This window comes from Rhinolophus sinicus, chromosome 4, assembly GCF_057876585.1.
Source record: "Rhinolophus sinicus isolate RSI-liver-muscle chromosome 4, RSI-T2T, whole genome shotgun sequence".
NCBI lineage: Eukaryota > Metazoa > Chordata > Mammalia > Chiroptera > Rhinolophidae > Rhinolophus > Rhinolophus sinicus.
The window spans coordinates 88,813,350-88,830,517 of NC_142504.1; the positions used below are offsets into that span (position 1 = coordinate 88,813,350).

A 17,168-nucleotide genomic window follows, 5' to 3' on the forward strand; every position below is an offset into this window, starting at 1 on the left:
TAGGAACTATAATGCTTAGAAAACTCTAAAAAAGCTAATTAATTACTCTAACCAGATATCTTTTTATGGTTCATATTTTTGTTGCTGTTGTTCAGACTGAGTAGAGTCCAGAAGAAACTGGGTGAGGCATTTGACTCTTGTTTCACTTTGTATGTGTCCAGAACATTGAGTTTTCCCGTTTGTTTTAGAGACTTCTTCCCCTCCCCAAAGATTACTGTCATTAGGAAATTGAAAAACACTGTGGCCTTGCCCTGAATTTGCCATAAATTTCTCTTTAAATTAACGGGAAAATTTCAGGCTTGTGTCAGTGGGTTGTACTCCAGCACAAGGTAATAAAAAGGGTGTAAACATTCATATGAAATTCTCATCTATCTGTACTAATCAGTTCATCTTGGTATCAGGTTTGTTTTACCAACAATTCATTTTCAGTTGCATGTATTGTCATTGAGTTCTAAGCTAGATATGTAATTTGGACCTCAGTGTGTATGTCAGAAAACATGTACGGTTTTTTGGAAGGAGAGAAAAGGAAATGATTGTGAGGTAAGAAATGTGGCATGGTTGGAAACATATTTGCTTCAGATGGGAAGATCTTGTGAGGTTGGAACAATTTAAAATTTGTAATGAATCAGTAGTTTTAGCCATCTTCTTTGTTAGTTTAAAGAGCACATTGTCTGTCTATGGTTTGTTTCAATCCTAAACTCAAAGCTCACATGAAATTCAATAGGCGCTCCTTTACTTGTATTCCTTTATTCATTCCCCTAACATTTTTGAAGTGCCTGCTGTATACTTTACAGAAACGAAGATTAATATACTGTGATTTCCAGAATCACACAGGCCACTTCAGGTGATAGTAATACAATAAAATAATTTTAGCTATATTCTGTTTACTATAATAAAGGTGCTTACTCTACCTGGGAGGGCAGTGAAAGCTTAGAGGAAGAGATGACATAAAAGCTAAGTTGGAAAGGATGAGGAAGAATTCTGTAGCGTTAGGGGCAGGCAAAACATTCTAAGCAGAATACATAGTGTATACTGTCTTTATATCTTATATATTACATAGTATGTAGGTGTTGAGAGTGAAGGGAACACCGGCCATGGTGAAAATCTTGGAGTTCTGTATTTCCCTGGGAGTCTATGACTAATGGATTGCTTTAGCGTTGCAGCCTCATGGTCAGCTGTTTTTATCTCAAGGTGACCCTGAATAAAACATCTCTTGCTGTCCAGGAGCTTTTCTCTTTGATGTGAAAATAGCATAACTCTCATGTACCAGAACAGCGGGGGGGAAATGGTGAACACCTAAGTAATGTCACCCTGGCATTTTGGCAAAGATCACCAGTAGCCGCCTCACCTCTCAGTCTTTAACTGGTGTGATCTGTGCAGCATTGAACAGAGTTGACGACATCTTTTTATCGATCCCTTTTTCTTTGCCTACCCTTTACATGTTGTTGTTACATTGGCCCTCGTCTCTCAGTTTGAACATTTATTCTCCAAGAGGCTTTCCCTGGTTCCTCAGTCATTTAGGTGCCCTTAGAAAGTGCTGGCGTAGCACTACGTAATGTTCTGCCGTTATTTTCATCATACGTTATTGCAAATATGTGTTTGAGTCCTTGCCCTGATTGCTGGATGGTGAGCTCACTGCAGGACTTAGTCGTGTTCAACATTGTAGTCTTGCATCTAGCACACACGTTACTGTACTCAGTAAATCTGTTTATTTAATAACTATTTATGGAGCACTTATTACGTAGGCTAAGGAATTCAGCAGTAAACAAAACATACCAATATTCCTGCCCTTATGGAGCTGATCTGTTGAATGAATGAAAGACCGGACAAAGGAAACACCACACTCCTTGGACAGTGTTACACACTCTCATGTCTTCAGCCACCGCATATAAAGTGATTAACTCCCAAATTTCTTTCTACTGAGACTTCTTTTCTGAATTCCAGGCCCAGGGATCCAAGTGCCCTATTGGCCGTCTCCACTAAGTGCTCCCCCAGCTCCTCCAACTCAGTGTGTCTAAAGCTGCACCTCGTTCCCCCAAACCTTTTCTTTATTCTGCATTCTGTCTTGGTGAATGGAACTGTGCATCTGGTTGTACATCTTGTCACCAATTTATAAGTTGACAGTGTCTTAAACTTCCCTTTTCAAACCCTTTCCCCCTAAGTCCTACCCTGTTACTTCCTCATCTCTCACTTAGACTGTGGTAGCGATTTTCTAACTTGTTGCTTTGTTCTAGTCTTAAACCCTCCAATCCATCCTTCACATTCCTTCCAAAGGTGTCTATAAAGTACAAATTGTTTGTAAGACATCAATATAGAAATAAAATCCAAAAAACTTAGTATAACATTCAAGATCTGGCCCCTGTTTATCTCTGCAGCCTCTTCATTCATTCTCCCTTCTCATGCTGACCAGTGAACCATCCCTTCTGCACTGCTGGTTCCCTTATTGTGCGTATCTGTATCATTTCTGATGATCTTCCAGCTGAGGGCATCCCCCACCCTACCCACCCAGTGCGTCTATATAGTCTGTTTCCAAAATTCATCTCTGGGGCCACATTTTTCTCTGGAGCTTTTTCTGACTTCCTCCCAGTGTAGTCAAAGTGACCACCCACCTCCATTTTTTAAAAAAAATCTCCACTGCTCTGTATCCTGTGTTTAAATATCTCTCCTAGAACATATTAGCTTTATTTTTTACATCTCCTTCTCTAAGCCTCTTGATTTTCCCCCTGCTTTGAGAGATTTTTGACATCCAACATTGTGTCAGTTTAAGGTGTACAGTGTGATGATTTGATACATGTATACATTGTGAAGTTATTACCACAGTAATGTTAGTTATAAGATCCATTACCTCACATAGTTACCTGTATGTGGTAAAAACACTGAAGATTTATAACCTTAGCAACTTTCACGTATACAGTGCAGAATTGGTAACTATAGTCACCGGGTTATACCTTAAGTTCTCCAGAACTTACTCATCTTGGAAGACCTCCCTCATCTGGCTCTATATAAAATCGTGATTGCTAAGTACCAGATCCAAGCTTGCCAGATATCTGATGCAAGGGTGGGGCGGGGTGGGGGGCTGATCCCTGCTTCACCAGAGGAATTCACCAGCTTGGGACCACCACTTTCTGCTTGGGCAGCCTACTGGAATAGTAGTATGTCCTGTCTTCCTGGCCTTCCGCCACCGCTGGTCTTTCTCTCTCACACAGTTTTTATTCTTTCATCTCACTATTCCTTCTGCTTTGATCTTTAGTTTTATTTTTCTATATATACAGTCGTCCCCCCCTATTCATGGGGATATGTTCCAAGACCCCCCAGTGAATGTCTGAAACCTCAGATAGTACTGAACCCTACATGTACTATGTTTTTTTCCTATACGTACATACCTATAACAAAGTTTAATTTATAAACTAGGTACAATAAGAGATTAAGAACAATAATACAATAGAACAATTATAACAATGTGCTATAATAAAGTTTTGTGAATGTGGCCTTTCTCAAAATATCTTATTGCACTGTACTCACCTTTTCACTTAAAGGAAGCACTTAGGGCTTCTCTTTGGCATATTTGAATTGTCGGCATTGCCTCTTTTGTGCTTTGGAGCCATTTATTAAGTAAAATAAGGGTGACTTGGTCACTGCGATACTGGGACAGTAGATCTGATAACTGAGCTGTCTGCTCAGTGACTAATGGTGTGTAGTGTGTGCAGAGAGTAGAGTCTGGACAGAGGGATGATTCACATCCGGGTGGGATGGCGTGAGAATGGTGCCCAATTGAAAACTTAGGAATTGTTTATTTCTGGAATTTTCCATTTAATATTTTTGGAATGTGGTTCACAGTGGGTAACCACGGAAAGCAAACCCATAGATAAGAGGTACGACTGTAATGCATTTTGGAATTAAGGCTTTAAGTTTTGCAAAATGACCTTTTCCAGTAGCCATTTCAGCTAATTGATTTGATGGTTAGGTTTTGATGTGATCTTGCTTATTTAATTTGCATTATTATGAATTTTTTTTCTTTGATGAGGTTGTGATGACTGCTATTTCTCTCAATTCTTAAATGATGGTTGGGCAGCCCCTCAGTCGGATAACACCAGGGTACTTACACCGGTGTGGTAGAGTCACGTGGTTTGGTGAACACCATCCCTTAGGTTCCATTTTCTACATTGGTTGCATTTTTTCCTGTCAGTTGGCCAGAACTGTGTGAAATGTCTTACTACACTCCCTCCCCCAAATCAGTGAAGAGGACATCTTCCTCATATTTTCCTAACAAAAATCTCTCTTCAGATAGAAAGGTGAAGTTTCATTATGCTGGGAGAAAGGAAACATACCATTTTCCCTGGACACGTATTTTGGATTTTCCAGGAAAAGGGGGGCATTTCAAAATTTGGTGAATCAAGTCAGACATAAGAAATTGATAAAGATATGACTGCCAGTTTTTATATTCTGCCACATAATGTGTATTTAAATGAATTTGCCTATACAGTTATACCTTCTTTCCTTAAATTTCATGAACCAACCTCTTCTAATTTCAGATTTTTCTTCTGCAGCTTCCTCACCTCTCTCAGCCTTCATAGGATGAAAGAGCGTTAGGGTCCTGCTCTGAGTTAGGCTTCGGCTTAAGGGAGTTTTGTGGCTGGCTCGGCTTCTATCCCGACCGCTGAAACTTTCTCCGTCTCAGCAATAAGCCTGCTTCCCTTTCTCATCATTCCTGTGTTCACTATAGTAACACTTGTAGTTTCCTCCAGGAACTTTTTCTTTGCATTCACAACTTGACTAACTGGTGCAAACTGCCTAGCTTTCAGCCTGTCTCGACTTTCCACATGCTTCCTAAGCTGAGTCATTTCTAGTTTTTGATTTAAAGTGAGAAATGAGCAAGTTTTTCTTTCACTTGAACACTCACAGGCCATTATAAGGTTATTAATTGGCCTAATTTCAATATTGTTTTGTCTCAGGGTGAGCGAGACAGGCTCCTCAAGCTGAGGAGAGAGAGAGAGAGAGAGAGAGAGAGAGAGAGAGAGAGAGAGAGAGAGAGAGAGAGAGAGACAGGTAGAATGGCCCATCAGTGGAGCGCTCAGAACCCATGCGTTTATTGGTTGAGTGCCTTCTTATATGCACGGTTCATGGTGCCCCCAAAACAATTACAACAGTAACATCAAAGATCACTGATCACAGATCACCAAACAAATATAGTAAGAAAGAAAATAGAAAATGTTTAAAATATTGTGAGAATTACCAAAATGTGACACAGACACGAAGTGAATAAATACTGTTGGAAAAAAATGTCTCCAATAGACTTGCTCAAGGCAGGGCTGCCACAAAAATTCACTTTGTAAAATGTGCAATAAAGTGAAGTGCAATAAAACAGGGTATGCCTGTAATTTGTTTTCAAATGCTGACATTTAACTCTTAGGCTGTGTAATTGTGCTAGCTTCTTTAAGAGTAAAATTCATATTCTGCATCCAGGCTAATATGTTCACCTACTATAAACATTACTGTCTATGGTAACAACTAGAATAAAAAAATTCTTTTTATATACATCATAGCTGGCCGAGACTCTTGGGACTACCACAAATCATTGCTGTCTTTTGGAGCTTGCGGACAAAAACCGTGGAAATGTAAAACCAGCCTCATCTGATATAGGTTGACTTTGAAAACTTGTTAGTTTGTTTAGACCACTGTTCATCCTATTGTTGTCATTGATTTTGAGATGCTGAGTATTCAATAAGCTCCTCTAATTAATGTATTCTTTGGGCTTAGTGACCTCTCCTTTCATTATGAGCCAGCTCTTCTTCTACAAGCCATCTCTGGCTCCTTTTCTTGTTAAAGGTTAATAATGAGAATAACGAAGCAAATGGTTATTTATGCAGTCATGATTGACAAAGGTTATTAGAACAGGAATCTGCCCAAAAGCAATGATTAGGTTATGAAAATGTTACAGAATACTGAAACCAATCACCATTTTTGACATTTAAGCAACATTAGTCCCACCTTAATCATAATGACCTCTTGTAAACGTATTTATAGAGAAGAATCTCATTGGGCAGTATTTTTTATACCAACAGCTTACATAGTTAAGTGTAAGGGGGACATTCAGAAATGATCGGAGAGAAAAATGGGCCTGGAGAGGAAATTACCACAATGAGAATTGAGGAGCCGAACTCCCTCTTGGATAGAAGTGTCTCCCAGACACCTGATCTACACAGTTAGATGACCTTTTCCACTTATTATCTTCATTTTGAGCACTTTGCAAGTTTGAGGAGCTGTGGGATAGGGTACCCCAGGTTAGGCTGCTATGTTCTTCATACTAGACTGTAAAAACATGTAAGGAGGCACACGGCAGAAAATTTCATGATGATGGTTTTATTAATGAAACACTGACTTAACTAACATTATGCAAAACCAAACAAACAAGACAAAAATCTAATTATATCCCTTTAGAGCTTTCTATGCAAATTAGGCAGTAATTATTTTTACCCTTCTACCCTGCTTTTTTTGTTTGATAACAGCTTTACTGAGATATAGTCCACATATAATAAAATGCATCCTTTTGAAGTACATGTTGCAATGGCTTTGAGTGTATTTCTAAAGGTGCAAGGATAACATCTAATTCCAGAGCACATGCATTACCTCCCCCATAAAACCCATAACCATTAGCAGTTGCTCCCTGTTTACCTCCCTCAGCCCCTCAGCCACTAATGCACTTTCTGCGTCTATGGATTTGCCTATCCTGGACATTCCTTTTTCTTTTCCTTCAGCTTTTCTCATCTAGTAAGTCCTTAAGGAAATTGGAGAAGAGGACAGAAAGTGAATGTGGGTGAATGTAGCTCTTATGTGTGATCTGGTATACTGAGTCTTTTCCCCTTGGTTCATTGGAAGAGGTATTTCAAACAAATAAAAAGAATAACAACAGTTTCATATACATGAAATCATATATGTAGTATTTTGTGTTGGCTTCTTTTTGTTGTGTGTGTTGGCTTCTTTAGCTTAATGTATTCAAGGTCCATCCATACTGTAGCATGTAACAATACCTTGTTTCTTTTTGTGGATGAATAATATTCTCTTGTATAGATATACCATATTTTGTTTATACATTTATTACTTGGTGGACATTTAGGTTGTTTTCGCTGTTGTGAATAATGCTGCTCTGAATACACCCTCATCCGCATGCACAGGTTTTGTGTGGACATGGATTATCAGTTCTCTCGGGATATACCTAGGAGTGGAATTGCTGCATCATATGGTAACTCTATGTCTAACTTTTTGAGGCACTACAAAATTATTTTCCAAAGCAGCATCACCAGTTTACATTCTCATCAGCTACATAGGAGGGTCCTAATGTCTCCATATTATTTTCAATGTGTATTATAATTGTCAGTCTTTTTGATTATAGCCATCTTAGTAGTTGCAAAGTTGTATCTCATGGTGGTTTTGATTTGCATTTCCCTATTGGCTAATGATGTTGAACATCTTTTCTTGTGCTGTTTGGCCATTTATATACGTTCTTTTGGGAAATGTCTATTTAAGTTATTTGCCCATTTTTCACTGGATTACCAGTTTTTTATTGTTGACTCGTGTAAGGTCTTCATATATTCTGGATACTAGTCCCTTATTGTATATATTAGTTGCAAATATTTTCTCTCTTTCCGGAGGTTGTCTTTTCATAATAGTGTGCTTGGAAGCACAAAGTTTTTAATTTTGAAGTCAAATTTTTAAATTATTCTTTGGTTGCTGTGTTTTTAAGTGACCATTGCCAAATCCACGATCACAGATTTACTTTTCTTAGTTTTATGTTTTAGCTCTTACGTTTAGGTCAGTTATCCATTTTCTGTTACTTTTATATATGGTGTGGCATATACCTTTGCATGTGTTTGTATCTGCGTTTATTTTTTCAAATTTAAAGATTCAAGAGAGAAATTTCTCTTCAAATGGAATGTCCATTGCTACTCTTTGTGAATTGTTTCATGATTTTGGGGAGGATACATGTACTGTGTTCATCTAAAGACTACATTTACCTGCACTCTCACCAAATGTGGTTGCATTTCTGTCTCTGTTTTGCCCATTGGAATCAGAAAAGCAGCACTCATGGATGCAGTTTGAATCTACTTACTAGGTTTTTTCCCTTAATTTGCAATCTTACCTCTTCAGCTCCAGTATAGAGAATGCCAAGAACTTCTAAGTCTTTATCAAAAATACCTATCAGAACAGCAGGAGAAGCTCACCATGTCGCTCTCAGAACTTGGTGCTGCTAGAATGCAGGAACAACAGGTAAGCATCTTTATTCTTACCTTTTCTTGTCTTTCATGGATCAGCAAGACGTCAAAAGAGTCATTTGCCTTTTTCTTTAATTGTCTCACAGCATATAATATTGTCTAAAAACATGCAAGTACAGCATGTGATGCAGCGGTGTCTATTATTTCCCCTCTTTCCTTGTCTTCTCCTGTTCCTGGGGCCCAGAGGTCAGGACTGATTTCTCTAAGCAGGCTGTGGGTCAGTGGGGAAGCTCCTGGTTGTATGAAAGCACAGCAGGAAAGTTAAAGAAAACTCAATGCTCTGTCGCTTAATGAAGATCAGGTGGGCTGTTTGTTACTCATTGTCCATATGGAAAACACTAATAAGCCTTTCATAACTCATGTTTACATTTTTAGAGTAATAAAAGTGACGGGGTAACTTACAAAAGTTTTAATTGGATAAAATTGGAACAGTTTGCATGATTTTATGTTGGTGTGTATATATATGTATATATACACACACACACATATATATATATATATATATATATATATATATATATATATATATATATGTATGTATGTATGTATGTATTAATTATATACAGACATATGAGAGTGTTTGGAGATAAACATTTACAAAGGTATCACCAAATGGTATATATTATATAATTAAATGAATGTTCAGAACCCTGCCAGTTGTGATGTGAGACAAGCTTTAAAGACTTAATTCTTGCCCTCTAACAAGTGATACTTGATGTCATTTTCATATCCACATGAGTTTAAATCTTCTGATTGATGAAGACAAGCCTTATATGTTAAAGTATTTTAGAAAAAAACTGTGTAGTAGGGTGAAAGTCATTCATATTAAATATTAAAGTATGGATAATGTACTAACGTGTTAGCCTCCCCCTTTGAATTGTGTCAGGTCCGGAACGGTTTTTGCGACCCTTCTAAAGAACACCAGTCCTGTTCAAACTAGGAACAACTGTCTCAGATGGGTTAAGAGTTTGGGCCAAGAAAACCAGTTTTGAACCTAAAGTTTGGACATATGGAAAAGTTTTTTTTTTAAAAAAAGAAATAATTATGCCGGAATGTGGTAAAACCTAGATTTCTTTAAACATATGCTTTTTTTTTTTGAAGTCACAACACTTATAAAAAATGGCTGAAGGATAAATGGTTTATTTGTATTCTAATTTTAAATATTTTCTTCTGTTTTTCTGAAAACCTAGGCTATAAAATGATGCAGAGGAAGGTGGCAGTTAATCTTGATTGTTTATCTAGATTTTTCCTGCCACTTTGAAAAACAGGGCAGGCAGTATTTAAGGTGTCTTTGCCTGTTGCTTTCTTGAGTGGGCTAGAGAAAACTGTAGCATGAAGATCAGACTCTCGACCTTTGTTTTTGCATTTTTACTCCCTTCCTCTGTACGACATAGGTGTGTTAGAGGGCACAAAAATGAAAGAATGAAGGGCAGCCTATTGTCAAGGTAATGGGAGGGGAGGCAGAGGGGCCTGTAAATGGCCAGTATGGAGTCATATGACCTTAAGGATATAGACTGAGAGTCAAAGAAATCATCACTAGGAGACTCTAAAGACATCTAGATATGGAGGCCTAACCCTTTTCCTATCTACTTCTGAAATTAGGAGAAAAGAAAAGTTTCTCAGGTATTAGTGTTTTGTTTAAGGCAGTGATTCTTGGAGGTTTCACTAGAGACAGATCATGTTAACACTGCCTTCCTTAATCTTAACTCTGAGGGGCAAAACTTAAAAAAACAAAACAAACAAACAAAAAAACCCCACAAATACTAGAATGAAAATGTTGGCCAAGTGTGTGGAGACATTATACCCTCTAAAAGAGATACTTTTAATTTTCATTTTGACTTAATAATGCGAAACTTTTAAAACCATGTTTTTAAGGAGTACCTGATGGTCAAGTTTTAAATTATATCTTGTATACAATGAAAATGAAATTGAAAGATAAAGGCCACTTGTAGGCTCTGCCATTTGAAACTCGAGAGGGAAAATAAGTTTCATTTTGAATACCAAGTAGAGATTGTCACCTGGTTTCCGATGTTACCTGATTTGTTCTTTGTGACAGGCTTCTCTTCGCTGAGCAAAGGTAAGCATCTTCTCTTCTTTCCTTATGGCAACTGAGTACATTTAGCCAACACGTCTGCTTCTTGTCAGCACGGGCATCATTGTGAAGACTCAGCCTGAATGAGCACGTGGTTAAGTTAAATGTCCTCTTCATGTGCTCAGAAGTGGACTGTGCTCATCTCTATGACAACAACTTTCTTGTTCTTTTTAAATGACTGTTTATTCATCCATCTCCCTCTCCCAGCTTTTTTGGAAATAGGCATCATGATGTGTTGGTCTTTGTACACTCAACGTCTAATATAGGGTTTGGCTTAACAGATAGTTTTTAATTTTTATTTAACAAATATTTATATAGTATGGTGCGCCAAGTAGTGTTCTAAGCTCTTAACATATATTAAATCATTTAGTCCTTACAATAAACATATATTAAATCATTTAGTCCTTACAATAAACATATATTAAATCATTTAGTCCTTACAGTAACCCAGTGAGGGTATTATCCCTGTTTTGCAGAGGAGGAACCCCTAAGAGAATGAGCAGCTTACCCAGGTCATACTGCTAGGAGGTTGGCACAGCCAAGATATGAACCCAATCAGTCTCACTCCATAGTTTCTTGAAGAAAAGAAAACAAGAAAAACTTGAGATAGCTAAAAAATACTCGCTTTAGATGTCTTTGTTTCTACGACTAATCCTTCTTGGCTCTTAATCTGATGTACAGGTTTTTGACTATCAGAGCACAAATATAGTTGAGATGGTAGGAAACTCTGTTTGCTTTTCCGATGAGTAGACACAATGTCAGATAAACATAAAATTTTATTTGCTCTCAAAATAAGTTTTTTTTTGTTTTGTTTTGTTTTTAAAAAAGCTCATCTCCAGATGTTGTTATGGAGATAGCAGCAGTTCATTCTTCATGAGGCATTCATTTGACTTTGAGAGACTTTGTTGGTTGCCATCTGGCTCAAATTGCGTATTATAGCTTTTGCTCTTAGTTTTATTAAATCCACAGTTCTTCAGAAGAATACCCTGGCTTATGATTTTCTTTTTCGACTTCTGCCATTTCCTTGAAAAGAAATTGCTCCATTTACAAGGTGAATTTTTTCCTTGGTTTTTTTTTCCCTATTCTCTTTCTTACTTTGCTTCAAAAATAAATACATTTTACATTCATTTTGGAATTCATTCAGCATTTCAAGTTTTTCATTGTGGATTCTAGAAAGGGTTTTTTTGTTTGTTTGTTTGTTTTTTGTGGGGGTTTTTTTCAATTATAGGTGACATTCAATATTGTTTTATATTAGTGTCAGGAGTACAGCATAGTGGTTAGACATTTATGAGTATGTTATTTATGAAGTGACACCCCCCCCCCCGTTTAGTCTAGTACCCACTGGACACTATACATAGTTATTACAATATTGTTGACTGTGTTCCCTATGCTGTACTTTACATCCCTGTGACTGTTTTCTAACTACCAATTTGTACTTCTTAATGCCTTCCCGTTTTCACCCAGCCCACACTCCACAACCCCACCCAACCATCAGTTTGGGATTCTAGAAGGGTTTTTCAGTTCTATTAAATTGAGATATTTCACTGATGTGTGTCTATTACTCCATTTCCTATCGTAAGAAACAGTACTTAGTATATATAACCTTGGTCTTGGACGTGGGAGGATCTAGTAACCATAGTTTTGACCAATGTACATTTTAGAATATAGCTTTTCTCATCATAATTGAATGCTCTTTCTTTTTTGTGAACCTTAAACAATGTAACCTCAAACTATGATGATTGTAACTTCTATTTCAGCCTTATTTGATAGGCTGTACCATTTTAGAAATGTTGTAGTGTTTCCTCAGTACTCCCTATATTAAGATAAAGCCTAGACAACATTTTGAGTAGCTTCTCCCGTGTACTTCTAAAACATTGGTATGTAAGCCTACCTTATTATTTGTCTTAGCTGTTCATTTTTTTTTTTTTGGTAAGTAAATGTACAAAGGTAGATTTGGAATCTTATGATTTCTCCCTTTTCTATAAAGTAGAGAAAATCATCATCACTTTTAGCCATAGGCAGTGGATATTAATGAATCTCTGCTATTCTGATTTGGATTGTTCTCTTTTATCAGTATTATTTCTCTCTGGTACCTTGCTAAACCTTTTCTGTTACTGCTCATTATTTCCTCTTGTTTCTTTTTTTCCCTTTCATTCTTCTTTAGCTTCTCATTTCCCTCCAAGTGTCTAGATACTTTTCAAGTTCTAAACTCTCTCTCTGGCTTTTCTTTCCACCGTCCTATCAGTCCTTTACTCATTCATAGATGCTTACATTGTTTACTATCACTTGCACATTGAAGACATCCAAAATAAAGGTCTTCACCTGTGATAGTATACAAAAATTATTTAAATATCTCTTATTACTTCTATTGCCATTACTCAGTGTCACACAATCTTGAGGCTGCAATCTCAGCCTTTTTTTTCTCCTTGATTTCTCTTTAGCTGAGAGTCATTTGCCTTATTCGCTGTCATAGTCTTAGGATTTTAGGATCTACTCTGATGCAATTCAGAGTTGCAAGTAAACAGCTGGTGTACATCCTGCTATTTACCTGTCACAGAGAGATGATCTTATCATCGTTATCACAGTTCCAATAGCCATGTCATCCGAGTTGGCACAAAACCTATTTTCATTCCGGCTTTAAAGATCTTCCAGGACTTCCACTTCCAGATAAGATAGACTAACTGTGACTAGATATATGCACCTACCTAAACAAATAAAAAACTGGACAGATTATATTATAAAAAGGTTTTCAATGTATTGAACATCAGACACTGAAAGAGAGTGGTCTCTGAAAGAGGAGAAGCAAACTACCTGAGCCATACAATTACCTGAGGATGCTACTTAGAGAGTGATTCCAACTGGTGAAACAGAGAGGTGGAGACCAAGTAGAGACTGGTAGTCTCCTTGAGGTGAGAAGATGGAGATGGAAGCTTGAAGAAGCCAAAGTAGTATGAGATTGCAGGGCAGAAAACCAGAGAGGAGAGAGCTGCAATAGGAGGGTATGCCCAGAGATCAGCAGAAGGACTCTCTCGAGTTTTAAATTAGGTAATGATCAATGCATAAGTATGAGAATACTTACTGTGTCTGAGGGAGAGAAGTACCAAAAAAGGACACAGTCCTTGGAACTTACATAGGCTGGGAATAGATCCTGTTCTTACCAACCAGATTGGTATCAGATATAGTACTTAGAAGGTATTACCTCAGTAGAGGGCAAAATCAATCCTAGACTAAAAGGTACCCTGAAAACATTTATCTGTACCCGTATGTTCACTAAAGCATTATTCACAGTGGCCAAGACATGGAAACAAACAAAATGTCCTTTGGCAGATGATTGGATAAAGAAGATGTGGTACATATACACAATGGAATATTACTCAGCCATAAGAAAAGGTGAAATACTGCCATTTGTGACAACATGGATAGATCTTGAGATTATCCTGCTAAGTAAAATAAGTCAGACAGAAAAAGTCGAGAACCATATGATTTCACTGATATGTGGGATATAAAACTTAAAGCAACAAACAAACAAACAAAAACTCACACAGACAACAGTTTAATGGTTATTACCAGAGGGTAAGAGGGGAGGGGTGTGGTAGAAGAGGGTAAAGGGAGTCAAATACGATATGGTGATGGAAGGAGAACCGACTCTGGGTGGTGAACACACAATTCAATACATAGATGATGAGTTATAGAATTGTACACTTAAAAACTGTATAGTTTTACTAACCAATGTCACTCCAATAAATTTAATAAAAATTAAAAATAAATAAAAATAAATTTCCAAACCTGTAAAGAAGGAGGAAAATCTGACCCCAAAATGAGATTAAGTCAATCAAACTCAGCCCAGAAATGATAAAGTTAGTAGACAAAGACAGTGAATAAGTTATTTTAACAATATTGCATATTTTCAAAAAGTTAGAGGAAAAATGAGCATGTTAAGTAGAAACAATGTATATTGAAATTTTTTCAAATCAGATTTCTAGAGACTAAAACTGTAATGTCTGTGGTGAAAATACACGAGAAAGGATTAATAACAAATTTAACATTGCAAAAGAAAATATTACTAAAATGAGGACATAGCAATAGAAACTATTCAAAATGAAATGCACAGAGAGAGAGAGAGAGAGAGAGAGAGAGAGAGAGAGAGAGAGAGAGAGAGAGAGAAAAGGAACAGAGCATAAGTCAGCTGTAGATCAACCTCAAGTAGCCTAATATGTGTAATTGGAGTTCCCAAATGGGAAGGGGTCATAGAAAATAAATATTTGAAGAAATAATGGCCCCTGATTTTTCCATTCTAATGAAAACTATAAACCCATGGATCTAAGCAGATCAGTGAATTAAAAGAATGGAAGGAAATGGTATCAAGGCATATTATATGCAAATTACTTAAAACTACACACCAGTGATGAAATAAAATTCTTAAAAGCAGCCAGGGGAAAACATGATACCTAAAGAGGAATAAAGATAGAAATGAAAGCAGATTATTTTTAGTCAAAAATGCAAGTGAGAAAACAGTGAAACAATAAATTACTGAAAGAAAAAAATGTCAACCTTGAATTTTATACTGAGCAAAAATATCTTTCAAAACTGAGATGAAAGAATTTCTCAGACTATAAAGACAAAAAATTATTTACCCACAAACTTACATTACAAGAATGTTAAAGGAAGTCTTTCAGACAGAAATAAATGATACTAGAGAGAAATAGGGATTTACATAAAGTAGTGAACATTAGAAATAGTAGCTATGTGAGTAAATCCAAATGTTTTCATCATATTATTTAAGTCTGTTTAAGAGTAAAACAATTTAATTTTTAAAAAAATACATGGGATTTATAACATGTAGAAACAAAAGTGTAACAGAAGTACAAATATTGGGAGAGGATAATTAGTTTATATACTGTTGTATGTTTTTTAGATGATATCTGTAGTGGTGTATATCTCCTGAAGGTAGACTAGCATAAGTAAAGATAGTATGCTATCAACTCTAAACCAATCCCCAAAATAATGTGAGAAAATGTTATAGCTAATAAGTCAACAAAGTAGATCAATTGATTGGAATCATGAAAAATAATCCAAAAGAAGGCAGAAGGGAAAAACAGGAAACAAAGTACAGAAGGAGACAACTTGGAAACAAATAGCAAGATTAAAAGGATGGAAAAAAGATACCATACTAACATCAATAAAAATAAAGCTGGAGTAGCTGTGTTAATGTCAGACAATGTGTATTTCAGAGCAAAGAATACTTCCAGAAAAAAAAAGACTACTTCATAATAATAAAGTGTTTGATTCGTCATGAGAACATAATAATGCTAAATGGTTATGCACTTAGTACCAGCATCAAAATATGCGAAATAGCATCAAAATATTATATACAAGGAGATATAGACACCTGGTCCATTTAACTTGGATATTTTAATATTATTTTTTCAAAAATTGATAGAATGATTAAAAAGAAAATTAGTAAAGATGTAAAAAACTGGAATTATGCCAACCAATTGGATGTGACATTTATGGAAAATCCCACCCAACAATAATCTAATACAATTTTTTTCAAGTCTACACAGAACATTTAATAAGATAGTACTGTGATTTATTTTATGGCAGGATATAAACTAAGTTAAAAATGATTCATGTTATTCAAAGTATTCTCTGACCACAATGGAATTAAATTAGAAATCAATAACTGAAGGTCATCTGTAAAAATCACAGAATACTTGGAAAATAAGTAACAAATGTCTTAATAACCCATAGGCCATAGAGGAAATCAAAGGGGAATTAGCATATTGATATGAATTAAATGAAAATAAAACATCAAAATTTGTGGAATGCAGATAAAAGAGAACTTAGAAAGAAGCATATAGGACTAACTAATCAGAAAAGGTCTCAAACCAGTGACCTCAGCTTCTGCTGTAAGAAACTATAGAAAGTAAGTTAAGTTGAAAGGAAGCAGAAACTAAGAAATAATACAGATGGGAGCAGAAATCAATGAAATAAAAAACTAAAAATTTAGAGAGTGAAAGTCAGTGAAACCAAATCCGGGTTCTTTGGAAAGATCCATAAAGTCGATAAGCTTTTAGGCAGGCTGGTCAGGAAAAAGAGAGAATATGCTAAGAACCAATATTAAGAAGAGATACATAACATTACTACAATTTCTACAGATATTAAAAGGAAAAGAAGGATGTATAACGAACAACTTCACGTTGATAAATTTGACTTTTTACATATAAAGGACAAGTTCCTTGAAATACACAAACTACCAAAGCTTACTTAGAAGAAATAGATAACCTGAATAGCTCTATAATAGTGATGGAATTTGTAGCTAAAAGCAGTCTCATAAAGAAAACATTAGGCTCAGATGGCTTCACTGGTGAATTCTACCAAACGTTATTATTTATTCATGTGTAATGTACAACATGGTGACTATCATGAATAAGACTGTATAGTAGTATAGTGAATAATACAAGAATGATTAACAAAAATTAATTGTATAACACTTAGATGAGGTAGGTATGTACAATAGTCAAAATTATAAGAGACAAAAAGTAGAATTGTTGTTGCCGGGGCTGCGGGGTAGAGAATGAGGAGTTATTGTTTAATGGGTATAGTTTCAGTTTTATAGAATGAAGAGTATCAAAATAGATAGTGGTGATGGTCGCACAACCTTATGAATATATTTAATACACATAACTGTACACTTAAAAACGGTTAAGATGGTAAATTGCATGTGTATTTTACCACAATAAAAAATTTAAATCAATTGTATATCTACATATTAGCAACAAAATAAGATTGAAACTTTAAAACAT

The 17,168-nt window shown here is 36.0% G+C and overlaps 1 protein-coding gene across 3 annotated transcripts in view; it reads left to right on the plus strand.

The window, feature by feature from the left end:
• Nucleotides 1–17,168, plus strand: part of KIAA1328 (KIAA1328 ortholog) — a 262,140-nt gene that overhangs the window by 87,271 nt on the left and 157,701 nt on the right. For all 3 annotated transcript variants that reach the window (XM_088797967.1, XM_019740831.3, XM_019740832.3), the window contains one exon: nucleotides 8,138–8,265. In XM_088797967.1, the coding sequence (XP_088654093.1) occupies nucleotides 8,138–8,265 (128 nt within the window). The remainder of the gene's footprint in view (nucleotides 1–8,137; nucleotides 8,266–17,168) is intronic.